This window comes from Crotalus tigris, unplaced genomic scaffold (assembly GCF_016545835.1).
Source record: "Crotalus tigris isolate CLP2741 ecotype Arizona unplaced genomic scaffold, ASM1654583v1 scf7180000019465.582067, whole genome shotgun sequence".
NCBI lineage: Eukaryota > Metazoa > Chordata > Lepidosauria > Squamata > Viperidae > Crotalus > Crotalus tigris.
Window position 1 is genome coordinate 28,755 of NW_024097551.1, and position 18,016 is coordinate 46,770.

Consider the following 18,016-nt stretch of genomic DNA (forward strand, 5'->3'; position numbering starts at 1 on the left):
TCAGCAGACATTTTCTACTGTTCCATTACCAGAAAATGAAGAGATAAAATAAGTCATTTGAAGAGGCCAAAACATCCGTAAAGGCCTTTGTTGCTTTGGAGGCAGATCTAGTAGAGGCTTGACAGATTAATACTGTAGGTGAGCAATAAGTAGAGGACAAGGAAGATTGTCCACTGTTGATTGCAAAATACATCAGGTACACCACTAATCATGCACTGCACTGAGTTTCTTCTAAAACAAGTAAAGATAAGCAGGCAAAATGGAACTCCTATTAGCTCAGGTCTATGTTATGTATAGTTCATATGTTTTTTGAATTACCTTGTTGACATATAACTTGAACTGTCTGGTATATAGTAGGATTTCCATTGTTCTCTATATACTAGAACTCCTTAAAGTCCTTTCATTTATCTAAACTCATATGAGAATTGTGCTGCTTTCATGTTTAACAAGAGTAAAAACTGCTATTGTCATGGTTCCAACAGATGAAACTCTTCAAAAGACCTTAAAGAATCTTTTATTCAAGAAACAAAGTATTGGCACTACATAGTTGAAACCAAAAACTAATTTCCCCTCCCCTGGATAGAAAGTAACAAAGCATAATTCCCTTTTCCAATGAACAGTCATAAATCACGTTCCCCAGCCGGCTTTCTCCCCAGCTCTTCAGCCCCCTAAAACTCTATCAACACTGGGCCCAATGACCTTGGGTTCCCCGGCTGAGTTATTATTGTTATGACTAGCTGGAGTCTCATCCACATTCTCCCTCCCAGCATCAACTAACTCTAAAAGCAATAGAGGAAAATGGCTGCATTTCCATCTGTTGTCAAAGCAAGAACATCCGATGTTAGCAGCGTTGACAGCTATACAACCAACTGCTGTTTGTTTGCTCAACAATAAATCCCATCAAATTCAGTGGAACATATTCCCATATGCTTGCCTTTCAGCCTAAGGCTCTGAGGCTAAGTCTTCATGTACCTGAGACTCAGAATAAGCATCATTAAATGCAGTGGAACACACTCCTGAACAAAAATACAATATGTAGTGCTGCTGAACCCACAGCTAAATATTCAGTTCCTTTTGATTTCTCCGAATTTTAATATTCTATGAGTGGAAAGCAATTCATAGCACAGAACCTTCTGTTTCCTAACTCTGCAGCTCCTTAAATTGTTATTCATTTGGTAAATCCTCTGAACATTGTGGGCTGCATCTTATAGGGCTATATGTGATCTTCTGCTTCTGCATCCTGCTCAGTGCATGGCATGAGGATCAAATTCTGCCCTCTCTAATTTGCCAATTAGCAACCTATTCCTGTTTTCCCATTTATTTAAGATCATGCTCTTCGCTGCTTTCAGTGGCTTCAGGCTACATTTCCAGGTAGCACAACGGGGGTAGGTAGCTCTGAAGACTACAAGTTTTATATATTGAATATTTATATATCATAAACAAGCTGATTTTCTTTTCTCTGCCACTCTTACAATCCTATGAAGCAGAGCATAATTTATCTCATTTTACAAACAGGGGATAAAAGGTCTCAAAGGCCAGCTTTCCTGATTCACCTGAAGAATTCATGGTTAAGTTTGGATATGACTCCAAAAATCTACAATGAAACCAAACTCCAGTGAGTATGGATTGGGAAGCTGTCTATCATTGAAGGACTTTTCCAAGGTGATCCGAATATTGCTCAGAGATCTGCTGCAGACTTTACATATGTATTTTCTGGCACATAAATAGTTATCTCAGCATCTTTGCTTATCAACATATGAAACATTGTCAAAGGTTATTAAATAACAAAGTCTTGGTGTTGCCTCAAGAAGATAGGAGGTAAAGAAAACCAAGGAGGTAAAGAAAACCAAGGAGCTGTAGAAAGTCTAGGCAAAAAATGCAAGTGAGAAGAAATTATTTTCTATTTCTAATGCTTTATGTTTTCTCTTTTATTAAAGGAAAGTGTGGACCTGGGAGAGATCATGTTTTCGCTTTGTTACCTGCCAACTGCAGGTCGCCTCACTCTAACAGTCATTAAATGCAGGAATCTCAAAGCAATGGACATAACTGGATACTCAGGTAGGTGCTTCCTTTCTCCGAACAAGGTGGTTGTATTTGATATCTGTGATGTTTCTGTGACACTATTATTCCTTTAAGACTCAAGGGAATGTCCTATATATTACTATATGGATTGATTTGTTTGATTCTGATGAGATTATTCCTGGGTTAATATAAATATTTTCCAGAAATATGCAGAAAATAGTGGTATGCATAAATAGGCTACTTAGTGCTATTTGATTGGAAATCAAATATTTTCCATAAAAGTCTAAGAAAAAAAGACCTGATTTAAATTTTATCATACACACATACACACTTATTAATCAAACAAATTTCCTTAGTGTTATGTCCGAGCCTTGCAAACGGCTCGGGCGTTTGCAGGCAGTCCCGGGCAGGTGCAAAGCTGCCCGGGACCAGACAGGCTGTCGCCAGCGCCATGCGCATGCGCGGGTGCTGGCGCGGGAAAAGTAACACAATTACCCGGGAGTTGCCTATATAAGAGGCTGCGAGCGTTTGGGAAGCCTTGAAGCCATCTACTTGTAAGCTGAACGCAGAATAAAGAAAACTGAGAACTCCAACTGCTTCTCGTGTCTGCTTTGCGCCAAGGACTCAACACTGGCGACGAGGTGGGATTGCCTTACACCGCCTGGAAAGGAAGAAGTGTAAGCTTACCCAAGTGAGTCCTGAGCGGCGGAACGGCGTCGACTCGGCAGCTACCCGCCAATCCAGTGCGCATTCGGGGGTAGGCTGGCTGATAGACCCGTCTCCTGAAGATGGCGAAAATCGGAAGGCTTTCGGAATTCGACGTCTCACATCCAGAGCGGTGGGAGTCATACGTAGCCAGGGTGGAGAACTACTTCAAGGCAAACCAAGTGAGGGAAGAGAGCTTGAAGGCTGCCACCCTGCTTTGTGTTTGCGGTCAAGACGCCTTCAACATCGCAGAAAACCTTGCAGCACCTGTTCCAGTAGAGTCTGTCAGCTACGCAGATCTGAAGAAGCTACTGAAGGAGCACTTCCACCCCAAAATGTCCGTCATCGCATGGCACCATACCTTTGAGCAGAGGGATCAACGGCCCGGCGAGTCGGCCAAAGAATTCATCGCCGCATTACGGAAGGCCGCCAAGCACTGCGAGTTCAAAGACCTCGAAGAACGACTGAGGGACCGATTCGTGTGCGGGTTAAGGCATCGAGATCTACAACAGAGACTTTTCGCTAAAGAAGAATTGTCCTACCAAGATGCCTTAAGGGAAGTCACCGCAGAAGAAGCAGCAGGCGACGCTGTCAAGAACATGCGGCCGATCAGAAACAGTCCAGAGGTTGCATCCGTGCACCAGGAAGACATCCAAAGAAACTCCGAGGAGGATCCGGACAAGGAAGTCGACCGTCTCCACCCCACGAAGGAAGAAAATCAGAAGGGAAGCTCTTCAGCTCCGCTCAAGTGCATCGGCTGTGGAGGTCGCCACAGGAGAACCGACTGCAAGTTCCGCTCCGCTACCTGCCGGGCATGCGGCAAACAAGGACACATTGCAGCTGTGTGTCTGGGCCGACGAAAGGTACAACCTCAGGAAGAACTGCGCCTGAAAGGTACCAGATTCCCCAGCCAGAATAGGGTAGGGTTTTGCGCTTCGCGAAGAAGCATCCTTAGGACAGGCACACACAAGCCCATTAAGAAAAAGCTGTCACTCAAGGTGAAGCTACAAGGGGTTCCATTATCTATGGAACTAGACACAGGGTCTGCCTTTTCAATTATCTCCTTGCATACATTTAGGAAGATTTGTTCCGGTAGTGGAACTCAGACCAAGTTAAGGCCTTCTGACATTGTGTTAACAGATTTTCAAAATTCAAGAGTGTGTGTTAAGGGGGAGGCCACCCTTAACGTGCAATACAAGAGTTTTGAAGGTCCACTAGACTTATTAGTAGTAGGGGTGAACGAACGAGTCTCATAGGACTCGATTGGTTTGAGGCCCTGGGGATACACGTCACAGGACTCAACAGCTTACAAACACTCGACCTACAGGAAGTCTGCAAAGAATTTGCAGATGTTTTCAGCCCCCAGCTGGGCACATTCAAAGGACCCCCTGTGTCCTTAAAGCTAGACCCCACTGTCACTCCCATTAGAATTAAAGCAAGAAGGGTCCCTTTTGCTTTAAAGAGTAAAATTGACACTGAGTTAGACAAACTGATCCAACAGGAATTCTAGAACCTGTTGATTCCAGTCCCTGGGAGACCCCCATTGTCACGCCTCTAAAGGCAAATGGGGACATTCGCATTTGTGCTGATTACAAATGCACTCTGAATAAGGCATTGCAGCAACATGCCTATCCTGTTCCTGTGGTCAGTCACATTCTGGCCTCCCTCAAGGGGGGGCGTGTTTTTGCAAAGCTTGACCTAGCTCAAGTATATCAACAGCTGCCTGTTGATGATGATGCTGCTATAGCTCAGACTATTGTGACCCACAGAGGGGCCTTTAAAGTAAAAAGGCTACAGTTTGGAGTGAATGTCGCTCCTGGGATCTTCCAAAGCGTAATGGAAAACACACTACGAGGTATACCAGGGGTTTGCCCCTACTTTGATGATGTCTTAATTGCAGGAACTCCACACACATTCTAGCTGAAAGGCTAAGGGCTGTTCTGTTAAGATTCAGGAAATCAGGCCTCAAGCTCAAAAAAGACAAATGCAAGATTGGGGTGCCTTCTACTGAATTTCTGGGGTTCAAAATTGATGCTGCTGGGATTCACCCTGCTGAATCCAAACTAACTGCTATTTTAGAAGCACCTAGGCCAAAGTCCAAGGCCGAACTTCAAGCCTTCCTGGGCCTCCTGAATTTCTACAATTCTTTTCTTCCACAAAAAGCTAGTGTAGCTGAGCCTCTTCACAGGCTACTAGACAAGCAAGCAGTGTGGCAGTGGTCACAAACGCATGAGGTTTGTTTTAACAAAGTCAAGGCTTTGCTCACTTCTAACAGTGTACTTGCACATTTCAACGAGTCCCTTCCTGTGTGCATCGCTTGTGATGCGTCCCCTTACGGGGTTGGAGCTGTCCTGAGCCACCTCAGGTCTGATGGAACTCAGGTTCCTGTTGCATATTACTCCAGAACATTGTCTTCTGCTGAGCACAACTACGCTCAGATAGACAGGGAGGCTCTGGCTGTTGTTGCTGGAATTAAAAAATTCCATGACTTTCTATATGGCAGGCACTTCACGGTCTTCACTGACCATAAGCCTCTGCTGGGACTGTTTACCACACGTAAGCAGACTCCCCAAATCATTTCCCCTAGAATGCTTAGGTGGTCTATTTTTTTGTCTGCATATGATTTTTCTTTACTCCACAAGCCTGGAAAAGAAATGGGCCATGCTGATGGCCTCAGTAGATTGCCTCTGCCAGTAGTAGAAGCTGACCCTGCGCCAGCTGTCAACATTCTATCAATCCAAGCCTTGCCTGAGCTCCCTCTTAGTGCCAGGGATGTTGCCGCTGAAACAGGTACAGATCACACACTTTCACGTGTCCGTTCCTGGGTTTTGTCTGGTTGGCCTGAGCACTGCCCTAGTCCTGAGTTTCAGAGTTTCTGGTCCAAAAGGAACGAGCTGTCCCTTTCTCAGGGTTGTCTGCTTTGGGGAAACAGAGTTGTCATTCCCACCTCAATGAGGACTAGGGTCTTAGAATCCCTCCACGAGGGTCATCCTGGCATTGTTCGTATGAAGGCTCTTGCGCGCAGCCTCTTGTGGTGGCCTGGTTTAGATAAAGATATTGAGGCTAAGGTGCATGCATGCCACCTGTGCCAACGATCTCGCCCAGAGATGCCCCAAGCTCCCGTGCATAGTTGGGAGGAAACACAGTCCCCATGGTCTAGGGTGCACATTGACTACGCTGGACCCTTTCAGGGCCAGTTCTTCTTGGTCCTTGTTGACAGCCATTCGAAATGGCTTGAGGTTGTACCTGTCTCATCCACCACCACTGCAAAGACTATTCAGGTACTGAGGGGGATTTTTGCTGCACACGGGCTGCCAGATGTCATTGTGTCCGACAACGGCCCTCAATTCACTTCCTCCGAATTCCAAGCTTTCTTACAGGCAAACATGATTCGTCATGCCACGTCTGCACCCTTCCACCCATCCACCAACGGTATGGCTGAACGTATGGTGCGCATCACAAAGGACGCATTGAAAAGACTCACCTACGGGGACTGGCATCACAGGTTGGCTGACTTTCTCCTTTCTTATCGCACCACACCGTCCACTTCTACAGGGAGAAGCCCAGCTGAACTTCGTTGGGGGCGTCAACTTACTACTAAACTTGACCGGTTGCATCCGGACAGACTGCCTTCATCTACCTCACATCCTAGGGCACCTAGACAACTACTTGTGGGTGCCCCGGTTTGGGCTCGCAATTACGGGCCTGGTCATACATGGGTCCCCGCTTCTATTTCCAGGGTCACAGGCCCTCTCTCCTACGAGGTAGCCCTGGACAACGGTCGTGTCCTGCGTCGGCACATCGACCAACTCCGCCCTAGGCGGGACCTTTCAGATGAGACTCCTGGTTTTTTTCCAGGGGGGGAGGGGGACCCTTTGGAGCAAAGGGAAGGGCACGAGCTGCTGCCCATCTCCACTGATGGAGCCACAAATGGCCCATCCCAGGGTTCCGCGAGAGCTCCGAACAAGAATTCTATGAGCCTACCCAACTACCAGGCATCCACGCCTACTCCAGCCAGGGAGTCACCCCGGGGGCATACTCACTTTCCACACACATCACACAGCACTCCAGTCACGGAGGATACCCGGGGGCATCCCAACAAATCAATTCCCGCAAGAGAGCTGGCACACAATCCCCAAAGTTGGCCTGACCTTACCCCAAATCCTACAGGGGGTCAAACATACAGGGAGGTGGTCGAGGAGCCAAGTCCCGACTACAACACCTCTAGCCCAAATCAGGGAGTTTTGGGAAAGTACAGAAACCCACACAAGCCCGGACACAGAACGAGGTTCAGGGAATGGACAGCCTCCTGACAGGTCTTGGACGGACCTAGGAGGTTCAACAGAGACGCCCAGCAGTGGCTATCACTTCAAGGGGCCCGAGGGTCTACAGCTAGGCAGGTCAACCAGGTCACAAAGTGACAGAAGCCCTGGCCTGACGAGCCCAGTGGGCGAGCAAGCAGGCCAGGCATCGGGGCATAGTCCTTGGAAGGCACCAAGACAAAATAAGGAGAACAGGCTCACATCTCCCTCCAGTCAGGGAACTCATGCTAGTAACCCAGAGCTGAGAAGGTCACAGAGAGCAAAGAAATCTCCTAAGTACCTAGAGGATTATATAACATTGCTGGCAAGGCAAAAGCCAGCAAACAGTGGGAGCCCTGGGGAACGGAACATTGTATAGAGTAAATGATTATATGTTGGTAATAGTTTTAGCCCGGGGGAAAGGGGTGTTATGTCCCAAGCCTTGCAAACGGCTCGGGCGTTTGCAGGCAGTCCCGGGCAGGTGCAAAGCTGCCCGGGACCAGACAGGCTGTCGCCAGCGCCATGCGCATGCGCGGATGCTGGCGCAGGAAAAGTAACACAATTACCCGGGAGTTGCCTATATAAGAGGCTGCGAGCGTTTGGGAAGCCTTGAAGCCATCTACTTGTAAGCTGAACGCAGAATAAAGAAAACTGAGAACTCCAACTGCTTCTCGTGTCTGCTTTGCGCCAAGGACTCAACACTTAGGATTCAAATTTGCCTAATTTATATGTGCACACACCACTTCTGTGCTTTGTCATTGAGGTGCATGGCCAACATGAAAAAGAGATTGATTTGGTCTAAGTTTCTGATAGCCTTTCAAGGTAGTCCAGAGAAGAAGCACAATTCTTACATTAACAGAATCTTGCAAGAAAAGAAAGAATTCCTTCCCTCTCCTCATTTTACTTTTCTGAAAACTGTGGAGGGCCCCTTCTATAGCACGTCCCATGCATCCTCTCCTTCTGTGGACTGAGATATTTTTTTACTTGCCCATTGTCCAGTCTGTGGCTCTTCCTTCTGTTTCCCGAGGGCATTTCCACATGCCATTATAATTTTAGATTAGGTTCAGTTTCTATAAATTTTCAAACAGATTTCTCTTCTCAGTCATATGGGTCACAGGTTGAGAGAACTGGTGCCAAAAGAACTGCAAAGGACAAAGTTCAGCTAGGCTTCCATTAGCCAGAGAAGATGGAGGGACATGATAGACTGTGGTGGTGTTCTCTGACTTGTTTTAAGGCTGCCCTAGCATTCCTGATATAGTTCCACCACTTCTCAAAAAAGTGGAGGGAAAGAATTTTGCATACAGTATGTCCAAAGTCTCTCTGACTTGCACAGTACGCTTTTGTTATAGCAAAGGAGCAATGGCTGGGTAATGGTTTCAAACTGTGGACAGTTTGAACCATTATCTGGTAGGCCCTACAGTTCATAAAGTTCATGGAGTATATAATTATGTCCTTATTTTTAAAATATCATTTTCCTGTTCTTTGCTGAAACTTTTTTTTTTTAAAAAATAAGTACTACTGGTCTGTAGATATGCCCCATGAATTAAAGAGGAAATGATATAATTTAATTCCCTTTGAGAAATTTCTACGTGAAAATACCTGATTCAGTGTCATAAATATGTTTAATGGCCTCAGCTTCCAGATGTCAGTGTTTGCATTTTCCTGACAAATATATAATCTATTATAGCAATAACCCTGAAGCTGTTTGAGCAGACAGATATTTCTTCTCATTTGGCATTTGATGCATTTAGAATCACTGAGAATTGATGTTTCAGAGTGAGAAAACTGTTCACTAGTTCTACAGAGGCACACTTTATTTATTTGTCTGTCTGTCTGTTTGTTTGTTTGTTTGTTTATAACATTTATATGGCCACTCATCTTATACCAAAGATTGGCAGCTTCCAATAACAGCCAAATCTGAAAGTTTAGGAAAGGAAGGTCTGCCAAAGTTCTATAGGCCAGATGCTGCCACAGAAAAAACTATGCTTCCTAGACTCCAAACAATGGCAATATTTAGGGAAGGGATTTGGGGAATGGCCACCTTATCTAATTGGGTAAGATGGGTAGATGTCCTTAGAGCAGTGCTTCTCAATTATTTCCTGTCATGCCCCCCTAGGAAGAAGAAAACATTTTGCGCGCCCCGCGCGACTGTAAATAGTATCATTTGTCTATAAAATTGTTATAAATACACCTCTGCATAACACTGTATCCTTATTAACGTATATGAGAATAAAAAAAGAAAGAAATGTGGATCAATTTACAACAAAGAATAGCTTTATTAACTGTAGCAGAAAAGATTTAAAGGAGCACAATATTAAAAAAAAAACATACGCCTCGTCATATTTCCTCGTCTTAGCCTTCGGAAGACTTTCTTTTATCTCCTTCTCTCCTTCTCTCTCCGCCTGTCTTCTCATCCCTGTTAAAAAAAAATTTTCTGTACAGAGGACCGATTTCCGGGTCTAAAAGTCACACAGGCGGGTTTGGCCAATCAGGATAGAGCATCATGTCTATCCAATCGGGTCCTTTGCATGTGTCACGTGCGTTGGCGGTCATGTTGTCCTCCGCGTCGGGCTGCTACTGGGGCTGCGCTGGGACAATCTTCAGTGTTTGCGCTGCGCTGCTCCCTCTCTTCAGCTCTAGAGTTGCTAGGCAACCAATGCCGTGTGGGACGCCGCTTGCGAGTGAGTCGGATGATCCGATCTAGAAATCCAATATGACAGTATTTGCCGAGGTCAAACGAGCCCCCCTTTATGGAGCCTCGCGCCCCCCCCTGGGGGGCGCGCCCCACTATTTGAGAAGCACTGCCTTAGGGGAAAGTGTTTCCTCTCATAACCTGGCTTTGTGCCATATAGAACTTCAAACATAAGAGCCAGCACCTTGAATTGCACCTGGAAGGAAATCAGAAGACAATGCAGTTTTCCTAACAGGGTGTAACATGGGTAAACTTAGGGGCACCCTCACCCACCATTGCCCATGCTTCCGCATTCTGGACTAGTGATAGCTTTCAGGTGTCTTCAAGGGCATACCCATGGGAAGCATGTTGCAGTAATCCAAACAGGAAGTGACCAAGGCATGAATGATTGTGAACAAGGTCTCCCACTCCAGGAAGTAATTATAATTATCGGCACTGCCAAATCCACAGCAAATTTCTCTTGCATTCATGTTGCAATGGCTATCTATCTATCTATCTATCTATCTATCTATCTATCTATCTATCTATCTATCTATCTATCTACAGTATCTATCTATCTATCTACAGTATCTATCTATCTATCTATCTATCTATCTATCTATCTGTCATTTATCAATCAATCAAGGTGGCGCAGCAGTTAGAGTGCAGTACTGCAGGCCACTTTAGCTGACTGTGTTCAGCAGGTCAGTGGTTCAAATCTCACCGGCTCAAGGTTGACTCAGCCTTCCATCCTTCCGGGGTAGGTAAAATGAGGACCCAGATTGTTGGGGGCAATGTAAATATATATATACATTGCTTACTGGTGTACACCGTTTAGAGAGTGCTTGCACTTAAAATGGTATATAAGTCTCATAAATAAATAAATAAATAAAATCACATTTATATGGCCGCTCATCTCACACAAAGTGACTCTGGTTGATATACAACAATTAAACAAAACAATAAATACATAAAAACAATTATTAAAAACAGTCAATATTTAAAATGCAACCATCAGGTACAGGAAGGAGTGAACTAAATAGAACAATAGAGCCATCTTAGAATATTCTTGGTTCCTTGAGACCCTGATGACAAAGTCAGGTCTTGAGGGACTTAGGGACTATTAATAGGGATGAAGCTAAATTCAGAAAGAATTTATGAGAGTCAGTTCAGTAAGCTTTTGTTGCCCTGTTTTCTCTTTTCTTCTTTGCTTCTTTCTCCTTCTGAAAAATAAAACATTTAAATTACTTTTCATGAAAACAGTTCATTGACATACAGCTTTATAACAAAAGTGATTTTGAAAAGATGCACATAGCAAACGAGCTAAGGGATGCCTATAAATCAAAGATGTTGCATATAAGTATACAACAATAGATGTTGTATAGAAGTATATAGTATAAAGATGAACAAAACATAAGTACATGGAAAAGAGGGCTCTTTTGGGCCTGGATTTATGGTCACCAAGTCACTCCTAAATGAAAAAGGAGGGGACATACTTAAAAACACATGGTGTCAATCCATTAAAAACACATGGTGGTCAATCCATTTAAATTTTACTAGAAAACAATAATGTCTTGGTTAATCTTTTCTATTATCTCAAATACTTTAATTAAGTATACAACCTCCACTGGATTTTTTGAAAAAGAGAGGAGGACTGGGATTACATTTTAAAACTGACAAGCCAAGCTTTCCCTGTCACATAGATAGAAGATAATAGTTGCGACTGAGCTACAGTATACTCTTAATGAATTTTAAAAATCTAGACAAGCTGAGAAAACATTTCCAACTGAAAATTACAAGCAGAATCTGAACCACATTCTTGAAGTGTTTGATGCTCTTATCCAAGCTCCAACTAATATCATTCAGTTCTCCTTTCCCTTTACAGCAATTTTCACTCCTTTCAACAATCAGCTAGCATGCCATGATCACTAAACTTACCCATTTTTCAGAAGAACACTTTCAGGATTTCCCCTTATTTTTTTAATTTTCTTTTAATATTTTCTGCAAACCCTCTAACCAGTTTCTTTTTCCTTTTTCTTTTAATTAACTATATTGATTTTTGCACAATCAAAAAAAGTTATGAAAAGAGGTCTATATTGTCAAGCTTTAATTCCTGACAATTTTTCACCTTTTCTGCCCAGATCCTATATATATATATATGAATTACTGTATATGCCTATAAGGAATTCTATTTTTCTAGGGTCCTGGACTGCACCTAGATAATCTTGACTGATTTCATTTGCAAAAAATGTTACCAAAAAAGATGAAATGAATATAGCAATGAAATTACATAGAGTTGAGCTTGACTCAGAAGACCAGTCTGAAAGTGCAAGTTTGTCATCATAATTCTGATTTCCTCTGTCTATATATTTATTATCCAATTTTAGGTATGTGCAGAGAACTCCCTTAATTATTGGGAGACTAGAAATTGTTCTCTCATTTCTTTGCTTTTCCCCTGTTCACCAGATCCGTACGTCAAAGTATCCTTGCTCTGTGATGGAAGGAGATTAAAAAAGAAGAAAACCACTATAAAAAGAAATACACTTAATCCTACCTATAATGAGGCAATAATTTTTGATATCCCTCCTGAGAACATGGATCAAGTCAGTCTGCTTATATCAGTTATGGATTATGACCGGTAAGTGAGAGTTTTAGTAATCTCTAAATCCCATCTGAGTCATTTCCCTCCATTTACATTTCATGGTATGATTCATTTGATTACATGTACTTTGTACTCAGGAAAATTGTATACCTTGTTTCTCTGTTATTGAGAAAATGAACATATTTCTGGATTTCCATTGTTTCTGATAAAAACATGTTTAGTTTTCTCCATAGAGAAAACAATGAAAATATTGTCATTCTGCCAGAATTCTTAGTTACAGAGAAGGCCTTTCAAAATTGACATGCAGGCAAATCTCAGAGAAAGGATAAGTTACGCCTAGAATCTCTACTTATAAAAGCAATCCACATCATGATTGCAAATTGACAAAGTCACTGTCCCTGATTTACCTAAGGTTTTGACTTTGGGGGTGGCATGTTGGAATTCTTTTTGTTACATTTTTTTTATTTGTCGGTTAATTCCTTCCACAGAATTTCTAATACTAAGAAAAAAATGGATCCCTGTAATTACACACCCACTTCAGTTTGGATTCTGAATTTATTTCAGTTTACTGAAATGGAGTTTTGGCAGCAAGTGTTAGTGGCAAGGAAAAGGACTCAGAAACTCATTATTTACGAGAGATTTGGAATCTCTGTTTTAAAACTGAATATATAATAATTGAAATATGTCTATTATGTTGCTGCTTATTTGTCTAACATGATTCCACTGCTTTTTCATAAATCAACCAGATTTGAATTGTAAAAATCTAGACAACATTATAATATTGAACATATTCTTGCTTATTTATTGGTTGTCCATATTTTTATAGCCCAGATTTTACAGATTTATACACACATCTTGTTTGGCTTCTCCACATTATTTTTGAATTGAGTTTCATAGTTCATTCTTTTCCTAACAACAAAGACTGAGAACTAAGATTGGTTTATACTTCTATAGCCTTTAGAGAGGAAAAGGTAAAGGATCTGGTCTAGAATTAATGCTGAGCAATCATAGATAAAGTTTCCCTTATTTGTTGAATATTCAGTGTTCTTGTTTAATGTAATATCTCAATCAGATTAATCTGTGGTGAGATATCATTTTTCTTGAGTTTCTCTGTCTCACAACTGCTACTTGAAGAGAGAAACTCATAGACATGAAGGAAACCAACTGGTATGGATTCTTTTAGAATGGATATGTTTGGCAATATTAATACTGGCTGAATGCCTGTTATGCAGAGATTTAAATACACATTTTTTGCTAGTTGTATTAGATGAATACATGAAGAAATGTTAGGATAGAAGATCAACAGTGGAAAAATATTACACTACCTACTCACAAAATATCTTGAGCCTGGACAGAGAAATAAAGCAATAACAAAATATGGGAGAACTAGAAAGACTATTTCTATGAATAAATGAAACTCCATAGGGTTGTTCATTCATAGACAACCAAGAAGTAGAGGGAAAGGATTAATGAGCCAATTGACAAAAGAGAATAAAAGTATTAAAAACATGTGATTATTGCTTTCAGGGTTGGCCACAATGAGATTATTGGGGTTTGTCGTGTAGCAAACAATGCTGAAGGACTAGGCCGAGACCACTGGAATGAAATGTTGGCTTATCCACGTAAACCAATTGCACATTGGCATCCACTCGTAGAAGTGAAGAAATCCTTCAAGGAGGTATGTAAAGATTTATAATTTTTTTCAATACACGTCCAATAGATACTCTATAACACTGAAAATGTTTTTTTCTGAAAATATTTAATTTGTACATTGAAATTTATAACAAGAACTATAGCACTATATACAGCATGCAATACATGAGGATACTGAGTATTTCAATTCATACACTTCCTTAACCATTAATTATGACAGACAATATGCAGCAGCACTGAGATGCTATGTCAAAGCTTAATAAGATATGGCTCCACCATGGTTTATGGAATACAATACAGTTGATTAGATTCATCCAACAATTCAACTACTGTATGGCTCCTCACCTACCATGGCTAGGTTCATACAATAAGCTAAGCCAAAATCAGGGGAAAAAACCCAGTATCATGATTAATGCAATATATAAAACTAGCAATTGTGACAAATTGCATCAGCAAAGCCTTCATAGTACACAGGTAGCAGTGTGTTTGAAGCAGAGGCATTGATGGATATAGAGGAGAAAAAATAATGGTGTGGTTGTCTTCAGGAGCAGAGAAACAATCTGCAACTTCTAAACCTTTCCTTTATTAATGAGCTCAAGCCACAAGACAGGAATACCACAAGATCATGTGCTTTGGTGGGAAATTTATAGAAGCAAAAAGAACTCTTGGACAGTTCCTGCTATGTCTGAGATCTGCTGCATGTTAAGCAAAAATTTGACTGCAGAGGGTTTTTACTAAATGGGTAATCCAGCTGCAATGAATACTTAAAGACTGCTTTGTCCCAGATGGATATGACATGCTAAAACACATGGGATAAACTAAAAAGAAGAAGAGGAAGTTCATTGCAATGATTTGTTTGATCATAGAAAAAGCCATTAAAGTAAAAAATACATTTTGTAGATTTGTAAAAGATATACAGTGCAATATTTAATGGGAGAGCTTTAATTATTATTTTTCAATACAGTAAAGTGTTGATTTTACATTCCATGCAGACAGAATGATTATTTAATCCAAATTTCATTCACATCAATTTCTGTGATATCCACCAGTTTATAATATTAATCCATTAAATGGATATGAAATCTAAACTTGTAAAAATTAAAATGTTTTAGAATATCTGTTAAATCAAGGTCCATTAGAGCAGGGGTGTCAAACTCGCAACATCACATGACGTTTGTGACATATTGCAACTTTTTTGCCATTGCTGGCAATGGGATGGGCGCGCTTTCGCTATGATGCATCCAGCCCGCGATTTGACATCCCTGTTGTAAAGGTATTTCTTTTTATACCCAACAGTACATATTTTGAGGAAAAGAACTTCTGGACAGAATTATCCCTACGCTCTTGATCTGAATATTAGGTAATCCTAAATTTAGTTTGAGAAGGGTTCAAGAACTTCAAGGAAGAAATTACTTCCAATTCAGCAAGAATTGGTTTAAGCAATCTATTCAAGGCAGGAAGAATTTTATTTACCTGTCCTGGTCAGAAAATTGACAACATTAATGAAATTATCAAGCCATCTTATTACCTTAAAACCAGCTTCGAACATACAGTATCCGCTTAATTAAAACTGGGGAATCTGCAATGATGGAGTCCCATCAGTCTCAGCCAATATGACTAATGATTAGATTTGGAAGACCATATGTTCACCAGTTGTGCTGTAAATAAACTGCATTTTCTTATTGTATATTCCCTTTCCAATAACATCTAGCTCAAAGCAGTTCCTCATAACAAAGAATTTAGAAAACGGCAAAATATGCCTCAATATAATAATATCATACTAAAATATAGCATATCAGCAATACAAAATTAAATATTTAATAAACTGTGAGTGCAATTAAAACACATAATGGTAAAACATAATCAATGTTTACTCCAATATAACAGCATAATAGAAAATATATTAAAAAGAAGCCTTAAGTCACAAAGCAATCTGATTTGCATGGTAACATAGTAAATGGAGAGTGGCCTCTGGCTGCTTATAAAAGAAGCTTGGTGCTTGGAAGCAATCTCAGTTTATATAAATCATTTTAAAATTCAGGAAACAAACTGGGAGGCCTTTCCCATCACTCCCCCCTCCAATTCCCCATCTCTTCCTGTCATCTGTGAATCTGAGGCTGTTAAAGATCCAACAGGGATAAGAAACCACTCCTAAAACAAGCATTTCATATGCATGTATGCAATGTATCCTGCCATTATAGTTTGACCCCAAAACATGTTGCTCTTTTCTTTTAGAAGTAGATCAAGCAAGGCAAAAAGAAATTGATGTGAATATTTTCTGAAGGAGGGGTTGGAATCTCCACTGAAGCAGAAACTCATTTAAACAAGATTGAGTTTGCTCATTAAATCAGATACATATACAGTGAATTACCTTGCTGCCCCAGGAAACCAAAGATATTTTCCAGATGCAAATCTAAAAAAAAAAAAAAAACTTGGCTTCCATGGGCTTTGTTTTCTTTTATTGAGGTCCAGCTCTGTAAACTACAAACATTTCCAAAATTACAGCTGCTGTTCATTGTAATTGCCAGAACAATATACTTCAGCTATTTGCTATGAAAAATTTCCCTTGCCCCTTCTGTTCACCTTCTACTACATAGCTTCCTAAACGTATAATATTTATAGTCCAAACACATCCAAATCATACTAAATTGAGGATTAGGGCAAATTGAAGAATTAAATTTAGAGGTCAGAGAAGAAGTTGAATAAGTGTTTCAGATTAAATTAGAAAGAGGGGCTCCTTTGATTTCTTTTTCTTTTTTCTTCCTTACTTTATTACTTTGTGTTAGCTTTTACCTTCATATATAAAAGTTTTAATTATATGTATCTGTATATGTATATGTTCATATATGTAATATATATATAAAAATTATCAATCAGAATAGAGCTGGAAGGGATCTTGGAGGTCTTCTAGTCCAACCCCTTGCTCCAGCAGGAGACCCTATACCATTTGAACCATAAACACAAAGCTTTCTCTGTGTCCCTGCACAACAGCTACAGTGCCCTTGCTGACCTTAATAGGGACATTAAGGAGACTGGTAAAGGTATTTGTGAAGATAACTCAAATAAGCAGGGGATTGTGGTCCGAGATGAAGAACTAGATTTTGACAGGGAGAAGTGTGAATCAGGTATTGCACATCAGTCATGCAAGAATAGAAAGGCTCCCAAAAAGAGAAGCTACCTTCTGGTAGGTGATTCAATTATAAGGGATGTAAATTTAGGAAAGGACACAGAGGCTTTGAAAGAGGTCAGGTGTCTTCCAGGTGCTACTGCCAGTAGGGACAAGAAGCATATTTCTAAAATAATCAAGAATGGCAGCAAGGACTGTGATGTGGAGGCTATTGTACATCTTGGCACTAATGATCTGTCCCAAAAAGATGTACTCTCTGTGCAGAATGATTTCCAGAGCTTGGGGAAGGAACTTAGCAGAATAAGCTGTAGGCTTACTTTCTCAGAGGTTTTACCAGTGTATAAGGAGCAAAACGGAAAAGGCCAGCGCATAGCACAATTCAATATGTGGCTAAAGGAGTGGTGTAAAGGGGAAGGCTTTGGATATATTAGTCACGATGTCAGTAGCTGGTCCAATCAAAAGATGTACAAAAGAGATGGTTTGCATCCATCAAAAAAAGGGACTGAGTTACTCGGCTATAAATTCACAGATTTTCTGGAGGGAAATTTAAACTAAACAGCGGGGACAGGGAGTTAATTGATACGGAACAACCCTTCCCCGGCAATTTAAAAACTATAGGGCTATCAGTGCATGTAGCATAGATGTGTGTGTGGACAAGAATACCAACCTTGCTATCAATCAAAATGAAGCCTCTAATAGCGAGTGCCACATAAAGTGCACTAACCAAATAGGTGGTAAGACAATAGGGGAACTCAGGCACCACACAGGCTATGTAGAAAGGAAACACAGGGCCACCCACAAAGGACTCAAATGTTTATACACCAATGCACAGAGTATGAACAGCAAACAGGGTGAACTAGAAATTCAGGTTAATGAGGGCAGATACGATATTGTTGCCATTACGGAAACATGGTGGGATGAAACTCACACATGGA

At 41.1% G+C, this 18,016-nt stretch overlaps 1 protein-coding gene across 3 annotated transcripts in view; it reads left to right on the top strand.

The window, feature by feature from the left end:
* Positions 1–1,938: 1,938 nt before the first annotated feature.
* The window catches only part of LOC120316655 (synaptotagmin-6-like), a 41,178-nt gene continuing 25,100 nt past the window's right edge, over positions 1,939–18,016 (top strand). For all 3 annotated transcript variants that reach the window (XR_005559026.1, XM_039362473.1, XM_039362472.1), the window contains exons 1-3: positions 1,939–2,058; positions 12,166–12,337; positions 13,829–13,979. Coding sequence is in view for 2 of the 3 variants with exons in the window: in XM_039362473.1 (XP_039218407.1) it covers positions 1,962–2,058; positions 12,166–12,337; positions 13,829–13,979 (420 nt within the window). In the remaining variant the exon portion in view is untranslated. The remainder of the gene's footprint in view (positions 2,059–12,165; positions 12,338–13,828; positions 13,980–18,016) is intronic.